General features: G+C 42.5%; 1 protein-coding gene across 2 annotated transcripts in view; it reads right to left on the bottom strand.

Annotated features, from left to right (window-relative positions):
- Positions 1 to 1,132: 1,132 nt before the first annotated feature.
- dscamb (Down syndrome cell adhesion molecule b) overlaps positions 1,133 to 17,965 on the bottom strand; it is a 159,637-nt gene continuing 142,804 nt past the window's right edge. The window contains exons 27-33 of one of the 2 annotated variants that reach the window (XM_033631714.2): positions 17,347 to 17,523; positions 16,872 to 16,902; positions 16,511 to 16,626; positions 16,195 to 16,344; positions 12,632 to 12,832; positions 11,906 to 12,208; positions 1,133 to 2,149 (exon numbers count right to left, since the gene is read on the bottom strand). In XM_033631714.2, coding sequence (XP_033487605.2) covers positions 1,596 to 2,149; positions 11,906 to 12,208; positions 12,632 to 12,832; positions 16,195 to 16,344; positions 16,511 to 16,626; positions 16,872 to 16,902; positions 17,347 to 17,523 — 1,532 coding nt within the window. In that variant the 3' untranslated portion in view covers positions 1,133 to 1,595. Of the gene's footprint in view, positions 2,150 to 11,905; positions 12,209 to 12,631; positions 12,833 to 16,179; positions 16,345 to 16,510; positions 16,627 to 16,871; positions 16,903 to 17,346; positions 17,524 to 17,965 lie in introns of both variants that reach the window. The other variant, XM_033631713.2, reaches the window with a different exon arrangement.

Here is a 17,965-nt window from a genome sequence, read left to right as displayed (position 1 = left end):
AGAAAGGGAGAGAAACCAGCGCTGAAAGGAAAACCGATGCACTTTGACCCAAACTACTGCAGGAACAAAAAGGTCTAATCCTCAAAATTCATCAGTGGTTCACGTCACAAATCTGAGGGATCACGACATGATAAACCGGATAAAATACAATCAGTAATATATTCCGCAAAACCAAATTATGTTTATATCTTCAGGCTTTTCTTTGCTATTATCTTGTGTTATACTGGATTTTACCGGCCCCTCTTATATTTAACAATGTGAGGAAGGAAATTACTCGTATAAACAGTACACCCCATTAAACCTGTGACAATGGGAACACAAGCCATTAGGTGCCAAAGTTAATAACCACATGCCAGTTCTCAGCATAGTTCCTGATGTCAAATTGAAGACGTAATTATCAGGCATAGATTTAAGGATGGTCCACTTCAAGTCGAACCAATAAGAACCTAAGTAAATGGTGAATGGACCTACACTACTCAGGATTTAACACACTCACACACCAATGGAACAGCCATTGGGAGCAATAGGGGGTTCAGTATCTTGCTCAAGGTTGCTTTGGCATGCAGACTGGAGGAGCAGGGGGTCAAACCACTGATCTTCCAATTAGTGGACAACCTGTTCTACCTCCTGAGCCACAGCTGCCAAGTGACAGGTGGAAAGTGTGAGCAAAACATAGGTCATAGAGAGTGGGACAAACAGAGACATGGACGAATGTTGGGCTCCACCAATATGAATCAAAGTCAGATGTGTGCAAACATGACTAAGGACTTTATTAACCAAATCATTTTCCCCGTAATATCCACAAATAAAAGTGATCTCTTTATATATATTCACATTGTATAATTTCATAGTGTGACAAAAATTCTCTCTTTTTTTTTTTGGATTTCCAGCCATTCCTATTAATTGTCATTTGATCAGTCGCCATGCAGTCGTCAGAAAGGTTGAAAAACATTACGATTGGTCAGCATTGGCGGTCATGTCCGGCATCACTCTTCTTCTCCTCTATTGGCTCTTTGTAGTGCTAAAAACCCCCTCAGTTACCCAATCACAGATTTCATCACACTGCGACAATAAAATAAAAATAAATTAAGAAAGCAATGTTCTCCTGCAGAGTCCTCCTCCTCCTCCCTTTCCCTTCTTGTTTTTTAGATATTTTTTTCTTTTTATATAATAATAATAGTAATAATAATAATGACTATAATTGTCCTTGATATAAATTCAATAGTATTTTTTCTCTTTCTCAAATTTTTAAATAAATCATTTTGGCAATCCTCATATGTTGTCACTTTAGAATAAAAGAATACTCAAGTAGAAAATAAAAACTGTGAGAGAAAATTCATCAGAAGAGGAGCGAGGTGTGAGAGAATGAAAAGTGTGAAAGCAACAGAGAAGAGCGAGAGAGGAAAGAAAGAAAAGAGTGAAAGAAAGAAAGACAGACTCAAAGAAAAGCATCCACTTCAGAAAGGCTCTATATACAACAATTTCTGTTGTGGTAAACTGTCCATCCTGTGCCTGTCGTCTGTCTCCTGTCCTTCCTTCTCCAGTGTGTCTGCAGTAGTCCTGTTGTCTGAAGCAGTCCAGTGTGTGTCCCAGTGTTATACCAGAGTGTAAGACTTGGCATAGGGGTTGTTGCTCTGTTTCAGGTGTCCTCTGGAGTCCAGCAGTGACTCCTGGGAAGTGCTGAGCTTGGCAGCCTGTGCTTGGGCCAGGTCTCCCGAGGAGGGGACCTCTGCCCGGACCTCACCCCGGGCCTCTCCCCTCTCCCGGACATCCCTGTGGGGGAGGGTGGAGGCAGTTCCTGGCTGCCACTGCTGCACCTCCCTGGGTGACGGCACTTCCATGGGGGTGGGCTCCATGGGAGGTGGCCTCTTCAGGGTACGGCTCCTCTGGGGTTCCAGGCAGGTCTGGCCCATGGCTCCTCCTCCACCTCCTCCTGCTCCTCTTGTTTCCCCTGTAGCACCAGCACCAACTCCACTTGCTCCTGCTCCTCCTCCTCCACTACCACCACCTCCGCCTCCTCCTCCTCCTCCACCACTGCTGCTGCTGCCACTGCTGCTGCTGACCCCTCCACCTCGGGCTGCCAGTGGCACGCCGCGGTTCAACAGGAAGTCCATACGGAGGTAAGGTGGCAGGTGGACCAGCTCTCCTCCTGGGAGGACACAGGAGATAATTAATGTTTAGTCCAAATATAGTTTGTCTTCATGCACAGTGATATTCTAATGAGCTGTTGGACAGTAATGAGAATACTTTAAAGCAGCCTTGACTGATTTCTTAGGCCACCTGGGGGCAGAGGAACAAGCTGTAAAAACAACAGTCATGTGACCTTATGAAGTCGATATGAATGAGTAACAGTGATTGGTTACTGCAGACAGTAGAAAAGCCTGTAGTGCACTGTGATCATGTTGACATATCACCAGCTTAAAAGTTTTTGTGCTCAACATGTTGACAAACAGTTGCTTATTCACACACCCAGCAGACTCAGCACACTTTAAAAATGTAAGCATGCATCCTTTTAGCTCTGTTTTTGGTCTCCACACACTCCTAGGGGAAATATCTGACTCTTTAGCTTCTAAATACACCACAATGTTCACCAGCTAGTCACTAACTGTTTCTGTCTGCTGTTGGATGGCAGGCAGGAAACTTAAAGTGTCTATTTTTTAGCTATTTTGCTAAAACAAAAACAAAGAAAGTGCTGAAAACCCTTATAAAAGTGGGTTGTAAAACCCAGTTGCGGATCTGCCAATGGGTGGCCCCGTACCCAGAGGGCCTCCCCCACAAAATTCCGACATAAAGACATGGGGCACAGTCATGTCGCGTCACGTATTGGGGGCAGAGTTGGGATTTTACTTGATACACAGAATCAGTTTTTGCAGTGTGTGGTTGCTGCCAGCTTCACTGTGTGTGTATTGAGTTTTGCCAAGTGATAATGCAGTTGGTTAGGCAGGATTTAGAGGCGCATAGGTTATATTACTTGCTTCTAAATGAATTTACTGGATCATTTTAACAACAGGATGCATCGATTTGATCATTTTTATCATTTTTAAACAGGTTATACTTATTTTTTACCCACTTCTATGTAGTTTTTACCTATTGGAGGGCTGCGAAGCCACACACAGAGAAAAAAAAATACACTCGCCGCGTAAATATAACATTGAGCGGCGTGGTGCCTTGGCTGGCAAGTGCAGCTTTTGTGGTCAGTGTAGCAGCTTCAGTTGATCATAATGGACTCGCTCTGCTGCGGACATGCTGTGGCAGACATGTCTTGCTGCAACTGTATCCCATGTATTTTGGGCGTCAGGGAAAAATTATTTCATTATCAACTGCATGTGAAACTGCATGAGAATAATGATATTACAAAACTGATATGTGTCGTGAAGATATTATTAAAAATTTAACGATAACAACAAAAACTCAAACACTGACATTTGAATAATTCTTTTTAAAAGACACCCAGGACTTTATTTTTCTTTTTTAAATGCTTTGAGCTACATGTATATTCTGACTGTAAGAAATATCCAACACTGCAGACAGGATGGTGCCAGCCCGCAGAGGCCTCAGCCGCTCCCCACTGGTACTGTTTGCAAATGGGGTCAGTTTGGTTCCATGATGATATTCACCAGAGAGTCTCTCGCCCCTGCAGACTCTCTGGGATCCCCACTGTGTACAGTATGTGCTCTTGAGATTTCGGAGTTTCTCCATTTGTATTATGTCTTCCTCTTGGTTTGAATTAACTGCACAGAGAGTTGAGAATCCATATTTAACTCACATTCACACTGTTACACTTGCACACCTCGGGCCCTTCTGCCATTATGATTTGCATAACTATTATTTTAATGTAATACCAATTTTCCACCTAGTGTGAATCTATTTGATTTTATAGTTGCTATCAGGAGGAATGTGCAGAACATAATGTAATAGGGAGCTGGATATTACAATGTTATCTTTGCTATCATAGTCAGGGAGTGACGTAGAGATTAAGTTATTGAGTTATCTTTTCTTACTGCGAAGAAACTGAATGATGGACTATGCCTATATATATATATATATATATATATATATATATATATATATATACACAGTACAGGCCAAAAGTTTGGACACACCTTCTCATTCAATGCGTTTTCTTTATTTTCATGACTATTTACATTGTAGATTCTCACTGAAGGCATCAAAACTATGAATGAACACATGTGGAGTTATGTACTTAACAAAAAAAGGTGAAATAATTGAAAACATGTTTTATATTCTAGTTTCTTCAAAATAGCCACCCTTTGCTCTGATTACTGCTTTGCACACTCTTGGCATTCTCTCCATGAGCTTCAAGAGGTAGTCACCTGAAATGGTTTCCACTTCACAGGTGTGCCTTATCAGGGTTAATTAGTGGAATTTCTTGCTTTATCAATGGGGTTGGGACCATCAGTTGTGTTGTGCAGAAGTCAGGTTAATACACAGCCGACAGCCCTATTGGACAACTGTTAAAATTCATATAATGGCAAGAACCAATCAGCTAACTAAAGAAAAACGAGTGGCCATCATTACTTTAAGAAATGAAGGTCAGTCAGTCCGGAAAATTGCAAAAACTTTAAATGTGTCCCCAAGTGGAGTCGCAAAAACCATCAAGCGCTACAATGAAACTGGCACACATGAGGACCGACCCAGGAAAGGAAGACCAAGAGTCACCTCTGCTTCTGAGGATAAGTTCATCCGAGTCACCAGCCTCAGAAATCGCAAGTTAACAGCAGCTCAGATCAGAGACCAGATGAATGCCACACAGAGTTCTAGCAGCACACCCATCTCTAGAACAACTGTTAAGAGGAGACTGCGCCAATCAGGCCTTCATGGTCAAATAGCTGCTAGGAAACCACTGCTAAGGAGAGGCAACAAGCAGAAGAGATTTGTTTGGGCCAAGAAACACAAGGAATGGACATTAGACCAGTGGAAATCTGTGCTTTGGTCTGATGAGTCCAAATTTGAGATCTTTGTGAGACGCAGAAAAGGTGAACGGATGGATTCCACATGCCTGGTTCCCACTGTGAAGCATGGAGGAGGAGGTGTGATGGTGTGGGGGTGTTTTGCTGGTGACACTGTTGGGGATTTATTCAAAATTGAAGGCACACTGAACCAGCATGGCTACCACAGCATCCTGCAGCGACATGCCATCCCATCCGGTTTGCGTTTAGTTGGACGATCATTTATTTTTCAACAGAACAATGACCCCAAACACACCTCCAGGCTGTGTAAGGGCTATTTGACCAAGAAGGAGAGTGATGGAGTGCTGCAGCAGATGACCTGGCCTCCACAGTCACCGGACCTGAACCCAATCGAGATGGTTTGGGGTGAGCTGGACCGCAGAGTGAAGGCAAAGGGGCCAACAAGTGCTAAACACCTCTGGGAACTCCTTCAAGACTGTTGGAAAACCATTTCAGGTGACTACCTCTTGAAGCTCATGGAGAGAATGCCAAGAGTGTGCAAAGCAGTAATCAGAGCAAAGGGTGGCTATTTTGAAGAAACTAGAATATAAAACATGTTTTCAATTATTTCACCTTTTTTGTTAAGTACATAACTCCACATGTGTTCATTCATAGTTTTGATGCCTTCAGTGAGAATCTACAATGTAAATAGTCATGAAAATAAAGAAAACGCATTGAATGAGAAGGTGTGTCCAAACTTTTGGCCTGTACTGTATATACACTACATAAATTTGTGCTTGCAGTTTTATTGAACTCCCTCTCTGCTGCAACTTTAGCTACACTGTAGGAGAGGAGGAACTGGAGTCTTATTAGGAAACAGAAAACTTGTACGCGCCTGTAGCAAGATAAACCAGGTCAGATTTAATACCTTGACTGAGTGATACAGCACGATTAAAAGCTGCCTCTTCAATCTTTAAGTAATTGTGTGAAGGGTTAGATAAAAGGATGAGAAATAGAGGGAGAGACACTCTGATTCAGTTCACTGAGTTTATAGTACCTCTACCGTTATTGTATCCCTTTTACTGATTGGATTACATATTTAACAGAGCAAATTAGTCTCTCACAAAAAGGGTGTTGGGTTGCCAGATCTGGTGTGATGCAACACTTAATGAGCAGAGGATCTGTCTGTATTGTTTCATGACTGTGGAAACATTCAACTTTCAGTGGACCAGAGATCACCAAGCGTTTACAGGTGTACAATTCATCGCTAAAATCACTTTTCAACACGTGTTCGCTCTCCCACACGTGCCGGCACACTCACATGTAGACAGCCCACGTGTGCACTAATGTAAGCGTATACCGTATGTATGTACACGCACGCTTCTTGCCAGCCACTCAGCGTTAATGCCGGCACAGACAAGGCCGTCTCTGCAGATTCACTCCAACATGTGACCTTGGAGAATGGATTTCTGGGTTCACAGGGAGAATGAATAATTTACTGTGTTTTATAATAAGCCCGATTAGTGCCAGCAAAGATGATGAATGGCTAGGAGTGTTAATTGAATTAAATATAGATTTAAGTGTTTCTGTGGGAGCTCATTAGAGATGTAGTTTGAAAATTCATCAGCCAGTAAATTGCAGCTTGTACAGTAATGGGACAGTATGTGTATAACCAGAATACAACAGCAACAGTCTGCCGAGCCATTGATCTGTGTAAGCGTCTGTTGCATCTTCGAAGGCTCATGTTTCCTCCGACCTGCATTTCTATACTGTGTGTGTCATTCAGGGACACATGCAACATTTTTACAAGCCTATCATAAGCTGCCTGTTGCCTGTAGCCCTGTAATTACCTGCACCGCTGTAAAAAGTTTACGAGCAAAGTGCTGAGGAACAAGCTGTAATGGGACACGGACCCAATGGATTTGCTTTTATGAGGCACTGAAGAGAGAGAGCACAGATAAATAAACTGTTACTCTCATAACAAGTTTGTCAGATGTGGGTGGTCACATGAAATGAGATGAGACTGAGAGAGAGCGAGATGAATGAGAAGCTGCCTCCACAACACAAGGTGAGGTCAGCTCAGGTCAGTCAGATGTAACAGAGACACAGATGGGGTTGAAGCTGGGTCATTCGCCAGCTGTCAGTCAAACTGCTCTGCGCTGGGTCTGGGTTTCAGTACATTAATACTGTTATACACTCTGCTTAGAATTTACAGGAGGGGAGAGAACATTTATTTTTACTGCAGATTATAAAGGTCAAGGGTAAACGAGATAAAGAGGTACAGTTATATGGAGCAGACTTTTTGTTTCGCTTCGTCTTTCCTCATTTTTGATTTCCCTTTTCTTCCCGTTTTTTTATCTCCAATATTTTTGATTGGAAATCACCAGTTGATCCATTTCAACGTATGCCATAGGATATACTGGACTCCCCAGAGGAAATACATCACCAAAGCCATTCCTAATCTTTACTGAATTTTGGGTTAGAACGACAGTGATATCTGACATGATTGGTCACCGAGTCCCTAGAGACCCAATTCTTCTCTTAGTTAACGATGACTCTAAACTGAAGGCTCTCTGGCTCAACCGCAACAAAGAAAATGATTGCCAAAATCACTCCACATTTACCAGTGCTTAGCTTATTTTAGTGATGATGATATAGTGATGCTCGAACTATCCACAGTAAGGATCAACAAAGCAAAGTCCTCAACTCTCAGCCTTTGGAAAGACACAATATCACAGATTTCCAACCTAATGTTCTCAGTGCCTCAAGAACCAGTACTCCAGTAATTAAGTGTGACATGTTAATTTGAATAGAGACCGTAGGGGTGGGGGTGGAGGGTGCAGGGGTGTTTGTAAATGTTGAGGGTGGGAGAGGGAATGTTCACACCATTTGTTACCTTCTCTGTACCCATAACATACCTGTACTGAATGAACAAAAAAAACAGTCTGTTTGTAAATTGGTAGCAAACATATAGTATTTAGCAGTCTAATTTCATTGTAGGTTCGCTCAGGGGTTTTTTCATCCCACTGGTACATCTTCTTATGTTACTGTATATTTTTTCTTTTGTTTTAAGTTATTATATGCACAAATAAAGAACTAAAAAGTGATTAACTGATCACCATAACTATAAAAAGTAGTTGGACTCCTCTTGTTCACATACTTTTATGGACTTTTGGTCTTGGACTCTTTTTCATTGTTTGGGCGAGGCCCATTTGTTACAGTTAACAGTAAAGCGGCACTCAGTATTTTTATATAAATGCTGGGTTGTAGAAACAAGGGACAAATCACCGCACTCACAAACAGAGTATGCCAAGGTGCCAGAAAACCATGTGTAAACTTGTGTAAAAATAGGATCTGCACACTTGGATCAATGCAAGTATCTTTAATTAACCAAGCTTTGGGTCTGACTGAAAGCTTGGTTAATTAAAGATACTTGCATTGATCCAAGTGTGCAGATCCTATTTTTAAATTAAATGCTGGGTAAAATGACTGGACGCAATGTGAGAGGGCTTCCTTTATTCCATATCAAACCCCGGTTTTGAAATAAGGCGTCACAAATGAATGAAATATTTGTGTTTCCACATACTTTTGGCCAGTGTTACCATAGTAGGACTAGTTAACAAGAAATTAACAGTCAACTTATTCATATGCAGCAACAAATTCTTACAATAAAAATTAACATTGGTCAGAGCAGTCATTTACAAAGGCTCATCTCTAAGCGCTTGAGATTCTGTGATTAAAAAACGTGTGAATCCAGCTACTCCTTACTGTATCTGGGTAAATCTAGGCTGAAGATTTCTCTGTTTGCTGCTGCCTTTTAATAAATCAAATTATTCAATTCTAACACTGCACTGTAACTTTCATTCTCTTTATTTTATACCCCTCTTATTCTATTTTACTTGCCTTGCTTTACACTTCATAGACTGTAGAGTCAGCTGAAATACGTAACACTTGACAGAGCTAAAAAAGCTGAAAACGCTAACACACTAATGTAAATATATAATACACATTTAGGCAGAATTACCCAAGACATAAGAAATGTGCTTCCAATTTTCCTGCTTACACCAAACTTTCTATATGAGTGCATATATATATTTTTTGCAATATTAAAACACAGTTTGTAACAGTCCGCAACCGACCAGGAAACTGTAGAGGCAACACAGCCTGATTCTTATGCCGATAATGTTTCCCCCAAAGTAACTGACACCAGCGTCTAGCACTCAGCGATGCCACACCAGTCTAAGAGTCTGCTATTACACTGAACTCCACTGTGGCGGCTAAGTGCTGTTTTGTACTGAGTGACAATAGCGTCAGATAAGGTTGACAGATAGCCTTTAGGTGCCCTCTCTCCCCAGTGAAATGGTGATATGAGTCTGCCGTCCTGTGCCATCCTGTGCGCAAACGTTCAAAACATAATGAGGCTTGAAACTTAAGACGCAGATCTGATGGCCTCAACCCTTGTCTGATCAAACTGAAGATTATGGGAACGTGTACCCCTGTGCGCACACACACACACAAACACACCTATGTTACCAGTCCTCAGATGGGACACCTCCAACAACGCTAATTATCAATGGCCCCAGACACTCTATAACATGACGGTGGACAGGATGATGGATGAGCTGTGTACACATGTCTGTCTGTTTGAATGTCTGTGTGTGGTCTGCAGCTCGCTGGCATGTTCTGCCAGAACTTGTAATTGATCTGCAGGACAACTCGGAGGAGCAGCGGGTCATGTAAGGTAAGACTACAACCTGAGAGGAGAGCGCAGGACAGCAATGCAGCTTTCCTCAAACTGCAGATGTAATGAAAGACTTTTGAGACAGAACCTTCATGTAGTTTAAAAAATAACATTCACTGGCAAGAAAAGTTTTCTGTTTTCTTTCAATAAAAGGCATCCCTGGGGTGCTATAGGAAGAACTGAATCTCATAATCCGTGCTCATGATGTGTGATGGGCTTGCCTACTGGGTTGAGGCTCTGAAAGTTGGAGAAAAAATGAGCTACATCCACAGAGGGCCTAGAAAAATGCTGGTACACTTCCAGTTAGAGTCTTGTGTACTGTGTGATAGTTTATATGGTGTATAACAGCAGTCTGAGGACTAATGTGATGCACAACAGGATTAAAAGCTGATCAAAGTTGAAGTGGTGGCTGTCGTGGAACAAATATGAAATATTTAAGTATGTGAATGTCATCATGAATAACAATAGTATGTATGAGGGTGTACAATTCATCCATGGTAATGGTTAAGGTGTTTTTGAAAGGCCTCTTGGTCCTTCAATGTCCACATGCAGGCATGTAACAAAGCTCCAGGTGTCTGAAGGTTCAGATACTGTAAGATGAAGACCTTATGGATGTTCAGTGGTAAACAGATTGGACCAAGGGTTACATGACATTGTTTTGATCCCTCTAAGGTGGTTACACGTGTTTCTGTATGACATAAGAGAAACACTATATAAGGATGGATGATTGTGCTGTTAACCTTTTGGTATGTTTCTGTCCATGCACACATGCTGTGCCAAGAGGTCTGATCAGATTTGTGTTGTCATAAACATACACTGCACCAAAATTTAGATGCAACACTTGTTTTTGCTCTCATCTTTTAAAAGTTTAAGATTTAAGACTTTTTTCATGCACTCAATAGATGTATTTCTGTCAAATTTGTGTCAAAAATTTGTTAAAATCCATCTTAATGAGCACTTCTCCTTTTCCAAGATAATCCATCCACTGACAGGTGTTGCATTTCAAGAAGCTGATTAAACAGTGTCATTACTACACAGCTGTGCCTTGGGATAGTCACAGTAAAAGGCCGCTCTGAATTGTGCAGTTTAATTACACACCACAGTGCCACAGATGTCACATGTTTCGAGGGAGTGTGTCATTGGCATCCTGACTGCAGGAAATCCATAGGAGCTGTTGCCCGTGAACTGAATGTTCATTTCACTACCATACGATGTCTCCAGTGTCATTTGTGTGAATTTGGCAGTACATCCAACCGGCCTCACAACTGCACAAGTCAGGTCAAGACCCTGGTAAGAACAATGAGTATGCAGATGTGCTTCCCTGAGACAGTTTCTGAAGATTTGTGCAGATATTATTTGGTTGTGTAAACCAACTGTTGCATCAGCTGTTTGGGAGCTGGTCCCAGATGATCTTGCAGGTAAAAACGTTAATGCCGAGGTCCTGGGCTTGAGTGGTTACATGCGGTCTACAACTGATAAGGCCAGTTGGATGTACTGCCAGATTTACAGAATCGACATTGGACATGTCTTATGGTAGCTAAGTGAATATTTAATTCACAGCTCTGGTGGACATTCCTGCCGTCCCTCAAAACTTGCAACATCTGTGGCTTTATGTTGTGTGACAAAACTGCACATACCAAAGTGTCCTTTTATTGTGATCAGCAAAAGGCACACCTGTGTAGTAACGATGCTGTTTAATCAGTTTCTTGATTTCCCACCTGCCCGTTGGATGGATTGTCTTGGAAAAGTTTAGGTGCTCACTAACACATATTTTAACAAATTCCAAATGTACTGAGTGCATAAAAAGTCAATCTTTATGAATTAATCTTAAGAGATATTTGAGGGGTTTCCTCAAACAACAAACGAATAAGTGATACCATATAGTTTCCTACAACCTGATTGGCAAAACAGCTTTAAACATAGAGACCACATTACTGACAACTCTTCTGCCAAGAAAAATGATGTGACACAAGTTCTTATCCTGTGTCCCTGTGTTAACTGTTCTGTTATCTTTTATTATATGTTAAAAGATGAGAAAGGTGTGGGTGAATGCAAAAGGACCTTTCAATATTTGCTAAGCAACTAATATCACTCTGTAGTGGTTCTAAACTGGTTTCCTGTAGAAAATAAAAATGAAAGCTAGATGATGATTTCAAAATGTACTGCCAGAAAGGTAAGGCGACGGAGGGGTTGCGTGATAATTAAGGGGAAATATAAGGCTGAATGAGCTGTGTGGTAAACTTCACTTCCTCACCAGGTCTGTGTGCCTTGGGCACGGCCATGGTCATGACCCGACTGACATCCTGAGGTTTGGGCGGCGAGGCGGTAAAGCGGCAGATGCCCGACTCAGACGGTGTGCTGGAGGTCAGGCTGTCAGTGTAGTCGTTGGTCCCTGCTGTCATCTGTTCGGATGAGGTGTCAGAGATGAAGCACTCGGTGATGGTGAACTTGGCGTGGCGGAGCTGCTCTTCCATCTTGGCGTGTTCGTAGGCTCTGGCCAGCTCCTCGTAGGTGGATGACGCACTCTCTGTTGATACCATGCTGCTCCGTGCACGATCTGATAATCACACATCAAGATACACAACTTTAACTGGTGTTGTAGAAGGTGAAAGGTGAAATTTAACTTTATTTATGAGGTGTTTTTTGGTTTGTTTTTAATTTTTTTTTATCTACTAAAAAAGTATCGAAGACAAAGTGGGAAATGGTGTAAGTTTAAGTTGGAGTCACACCCTGAAAGCCTCAGCCAAGAGCACGCCCCAAAGTTACACTTTCAAATGGAAAAGCTACTGCCAGTGTGTTTTGGATTACACAGAAAGCAAAGTGAGAGCCATGCAGGTCGCCATCACGCTAAAAAACATCACAAATCAACATGATTTCTGTCACACACGCCCATCTCTTCAATCTTTACTCTAAAAAAAGGCTGAGTCCATGTTGTTCCTGGATAGCTGTGATGGTCACACTCCACCCTGCTCCACTCTACCTGTGTCCTGTGAGGGGCTGACACTGTAGCTGTCGCTCTCCTTGTCCACAGATCCGGTGGCACGTGGTGTAGGGAGTCTCCAGTCAGTGGTCAGGGTGTGTGAGGAGCTGGTGGGGTGAGGCCGGTTCAGGGTCCACTGGCTGGCATAGCGGCTCCGCGCCGCGGCAGGACCAGCTTTGGCAGTGCGTCTGGCAGTGGGATCTGTTGAGAGCGGGACAAACTGTTGATGAACAGAGCTAATAACAGCTACTCCATTTTCCACTTCTCTGACACATTAACTTGCACTTTTACTGAACTCAAAATTCAAGTCTGGGAGCTTCTATTCTGTGAATAAATAGATATTAGTGCTTGAATAAAACCATAAATTATTATTCCATTTATAAGCACACAGTGTTCCCTGACAGAGTCATGCATAGCTGGGATTGGATAGTATAAACTGCATTTCTACAAATTTCTCCTTCAAAATCCAATTATGGCAACTGTGTTAGTCTCCAAGAGAGTATTTCATTTCCAAATAACTCTGTCAATAATAGAATGGAAATAAAATATTTCTGTCATCACTACACAGAATAAAAAATTCTGTCTTTAGGGATGGCATCAAACACACAAACAAACAAACAAATACATTCAAGCCAACAGGGACACATTTGCCTCCAGCAGCATTTAGGAATTACCGCACCTTCAGCTGCAAGACAAACAGCTGAATTTTTGATCATACATACAGTGACCCAGCTAATATCCAAACAGCTGTTTAGATGTGTCTCTTCAGAAACCAAAAACTACATGATTTATAGCTGGAACCTTAGAATGAGAAAGGGAATATGTGTCTTTCCTGCTGTGTTGCGTTACAAATCCACAGTTCACCCCTTCAGCGAGCAGTGAACATTACCATCCCGCAGCTCCCTGCAATGACATTATCATCCATCTTGAGATCTAACTGTCTCTATATAGACATATAAATAGTATCATATTCAGCCTGACCCAGACAGGCGGCTGCTCTGTGCACCGCTGGGCCAAATCAGAGTGGGAGCCTTTAGAAAAGGGTCTGGATTGGATCTGTGCAGAGAAGAATGGTGCTGGTAATTGTAGTAGGTCAGACAGTAATCCTATCAGCGGGGACGGGGGGATGAAATGATGGAGGTGTTTGGCTAACAGCAGGGAGGGGGGAAAAAAGGGATGAGTCAGCAAAGTGAGTTCATGCCCCACTGGCCAGGTTAAACGAACCGCTCATACCACTATAAGCTGGTGTGTAAATGCTTGTGTGTGTGTCTATGAATTTTATATCCTTGTGCATGTGTTTTTATTATACCGAGCCATGTGTGTGTGAGTGAGTGTGTGTTTCAGATGCCCTAATATGTGGCCATACTGTTGCTGACTGCAGATAATGAACATACTTATAAAGCACGGTATGTTCATGGAAAAAGCAGCTTATATCCTCGTGATATTTGGCAGATTGTTGAACCGATATGTTGTGCTTCTGTTTGGAGTGTGCAACTTAAGTTTAAAATTAGACACAGAACTTTAATTTTAAACCAATCAATACGCACAAGACAACCTGCATGTCTATCTGTGCTAAAACAATCTCAAAAGTGAACATTAGTAATTAGCAATTTTTGCACTGACTGCACAAAATTATTTCAGTGCACCACTAATCTGAGCGTGTGTGTCCACATCTGTGCGTGCATGTGTGCACTCAGGCCCAACTGGCCACTTGGAGCGGGGCAAACAGGTGAGGACGTGTCAAGATGAGGCAGGGAGATCGCTAGTTTTCATCTGTTCTGCTTCAGTGGAGCTGAAACACCAGAAGCTCTGCAGCACGGCCGCAGTGTCTTTGTAATCTCACTGCTGGAAGGCGGCTCACGTGTTGTTTATGGTTAAGCAAAGACAAAGTGGAAAAGCTATTTTCCTTGCTTGTTATTTAGATGACTGTGCAGTGAAATGCTATTACAAGTGTTTGTATTTTATGGTGCTTAGGCAAATATTTTTTAAAAGTGCTGTATGTGGCATTCAGAGCATTATTACAGCAGCAAACTACTATTTGTTTTGTAAAGGTATGGTGGAGAAATGGCGTCCTGAGCAGAGAATGAAGTCAGGCTCTCTCTCTCTCTCTGTTGTAATCTAAACTTCTGTGGCGCGTGCATGTGAGTGCATCTAAGTTCCTGTGTGTGTGTATATCCCACTGGCTAGCTAATCACTGCCACTCTGCACTGCACTCATTCAGTGGTTACTGCTGAAAACACTGTCCCCATGCAGAAACATAAGTCCACCCTCAGCACTGTTGCTGTTGTTTGCACTGTTAGTACTGTTAGCATCATTAGCTTCTAGCTCCCAGCTCAGCCACCTCCATGTTGAGAGCCATGTGTAAGCAATCCCAGCTCTGACTCTGAATCAAGGAAACACTTGATATCTGCAACTTTTTTACCTCTGCTGGATTATGGTGATTTGCTTTTCATGAATGCCCCTGACCAGTACCTAAAGAAGTTAGACACTGTGTACCATTGTGCTTTGCGCTTTATTACTGGTTGTGGAAATCGCATACGCCACCGTACTCTATATGCCACCGCTAAATGGCCATCTTTGTATATCTGCAGGCTCTTGCTTTGGTTGTTTTTTATATAAACATCTATTCTTGGCCTGGTTCCCTCTTATCTGTATACATACATGCACAGAAACCAAAATCAATATGGCCTTCGCTCTCATAATATTCTACAAATGCTGGTTCCAAGGGTGAGAACAGAACTCGGCGAAAAAGCTCTTAAATATGCTGCTCCTTCTTCCTGGAATAATTTACAGAAAGATGTGAAACTGGCAGAGCTGGGGGGGGGGGGGGGGGGGGGGGGGGGGGGAATGCAGCAAAGGGCCACAGGCTGGAGTCGAACCCGGGCCACTGCAACAACAGCCTTGTACATGGGGCGCCTGCTCTACCACTCAGCCACCAGCGCCCCACTGTGAGGGAATTTAAGTCGAATTTAAAGGATTGAGAAATTAGCTCTTTTGGTCAATGTGATTGTTCCTTAATCATTTTAGAAATTATACTCAAATCTTTTTTTTTTTAAGATATTTTTGGGGGACATTTTCAGCCTTTAATGGACAGGACAGACAAGCGTGAAGGGGGGAGAGAGAGAGGGAGTGACATGCAGCAAAGGGCCACAGGCTGGAGTCGAACCCGGGCCCCTGCGGCAACAGCCTTGTACATGGGGCACCTGCTCTACCACTAAGCCACCGACGCCCCTACTCAAATCATATTTGTTCTTGTTGCAGTTGTATATGTCTGTTTGCCTTGTTGTAACTTGTAACAATGCTTTATGCTGCCCTCTTGGCCAGGTCACTCACAACATGCTCTGAATGTCACATACAGCTCCTTTAAAGTGACACCCATCTATGAAAATATAACTGTGTAGATTGAGGAAGAAAATCAGCAGTGTGACGTTCATGGCTGCAGAGTAACCAAATAAACCACAAGACACTTATTCAACATTATGTTAATGTTAGTAACACAGTACTGGTATTATTATTAGTAGTAAAGGAAATAAATGATGAGCACTGACGGTGGTGGGACTCACTGGTTCCAGGCCTGGCATCGGACACGTCCACCAGCGGTCCGGTGGCCTGGGACAGAGACTGGTAGTGGACTGTGTGGGTCACTGTGGAGGATTTTTGCTTATTTGTCTCCCCGAAGTCATTGTCTGTCAGCAGCACGGTGGACCTGTCATCTACGAGACAGAAAAATAGCAGGGAGAGAGAGGAGAGGCAGGAAGGAACAAAAGGAAGTAGAGCAAGGAAACAAAACAGAGATAGGAGAATAAGACATTCATGTCATTTGTAAGTACAATGAAGATGGAGGCTGACGAGCACAAGGTCTCACTTCAAGCATCTTACCGATTGTCTCCATGGTGTCCCTCTCCTCGATGAGGAGCTGGGCTCTGGGGATGTCGATGTGCATTCTTAACGTCTGCTGCTGCTTGTTCACTGTGTCTGGAGTCCGTGTGTTCTTACTGCGCAGATTAATGAGAAAATTTCATTACTTTTCAGCTGCGTGGTTTTGCATTGTATCACAGAAATGCTAATTCAATTCCATTTAAGTTGATAAGTAGCTGTAAGGAGGCAAGAGGGACAGCATATCCTGAGTGCAATATATTTGATTTTTACTGATAGGTACTGTAACTCTGGGCTACACTGTGATTTATGTCCGCTGCTTAAAGGAAAACAGCGGGCATAAATTAAAATTAAGCATACATACCTCATCAGCATTTCTGCCAGGCTTTTGGCATCTGTGAAGTCAGCAAAGAGGTAGTTAATACCATAATAGTACTGTCCTAGTTGATAAGCTACAGCGGTGGAAACACTGTACAGTCACTGACAATTCAGCTTACAAAAAGGCAACGACAGCATGTGAAAGACTTTGAAAAATTAACATGGAGGTGTTTCACTTGAAGAGACAACTACGTTCTTAATTAAAAAGGCGAAGTTTAGCCTCCGTTTTGGTTTAACTCAGCTTAACTGGTTCAGGTGCAGCAGAGCACAAAATGATTTTAATTACATTGCACTCACACACTGGACAAGTGCACGTCTTTTTACATGTGTGTATTCAGCATGCGAATGTGCTTAAGGACTACCTGATGTGGAGTCTTCTTTTTGTCATTCAGATGAAGTGTATTCTTACTCTATAAGATGAACATCATACAAAACAAACCATCATTTTATCTTCAGCTCACCTCTGAGTCTCTTGAGCCTCTGCTCCCTCCGTCTCCTCTTTAGCACCATGAGCATGATAAAGACCAGGACGGCCACCACGAGAACAGAGGTGATGGTCACCACCATCTTCAGTCCCCCGCTGCCTGACATGTTGTCCGAGATGGGATCTCCTGTTTTGAGCAAGGGGGGGATCGTACCTAAGGAGAAGAAACATTTATGAGCAATTAGACACCTAGAGCCTCATCTGAACATTCACCTGGAGTGTTGCAACTTGAATCTATTTGCTAGGCGAGGTATGACATCTTCTTTTCTTTCTGTTTAGTTTTGTTGCTGTTTATGTGAAACATTTCTTCAAAAGCAATCTGCTTTGCTCACTCTATGCAACACCAAATAATAATGTGCAACACCAAAATAACAATGTTTAAAACAACGATAAAGGGTGGAAGAAAAAGTCTATTGCAGCCAGACCACTCATGTTTATTTCAATAGAAGAACATAGTTAGAATTTGGCGTCTAGACTCCAGCCTCATCGCTCCCCGCAGATATGTTTACGGGAGATATTGGGGAGAGGTGATTAAATATTGCCCCCCTTAGCCGGGGCCTGCAGGTGGATGCTGGGATGGAAGTGGGGCTGAAAGA

This window comes from Epinephelus lanceolatus, chromosome 4, assembly GCF_041903045.1.
Source record: "Epinephelus lanceolatus isolate andai-2023 chromosome 4, ASM4190304v1, whole genome shotgun sequence".
NCBI lineage: Eukaryota > Metazoa > Chordata > Actinopteri > Perciformes > Serranidae > Epinephelus > Epinephelus lanceolatus.
The sequence above is the reverse complement of the archived record's forward strand: the minus strand, read 5'-3'. Positions and strand labels throughout refer to the sequence as shown.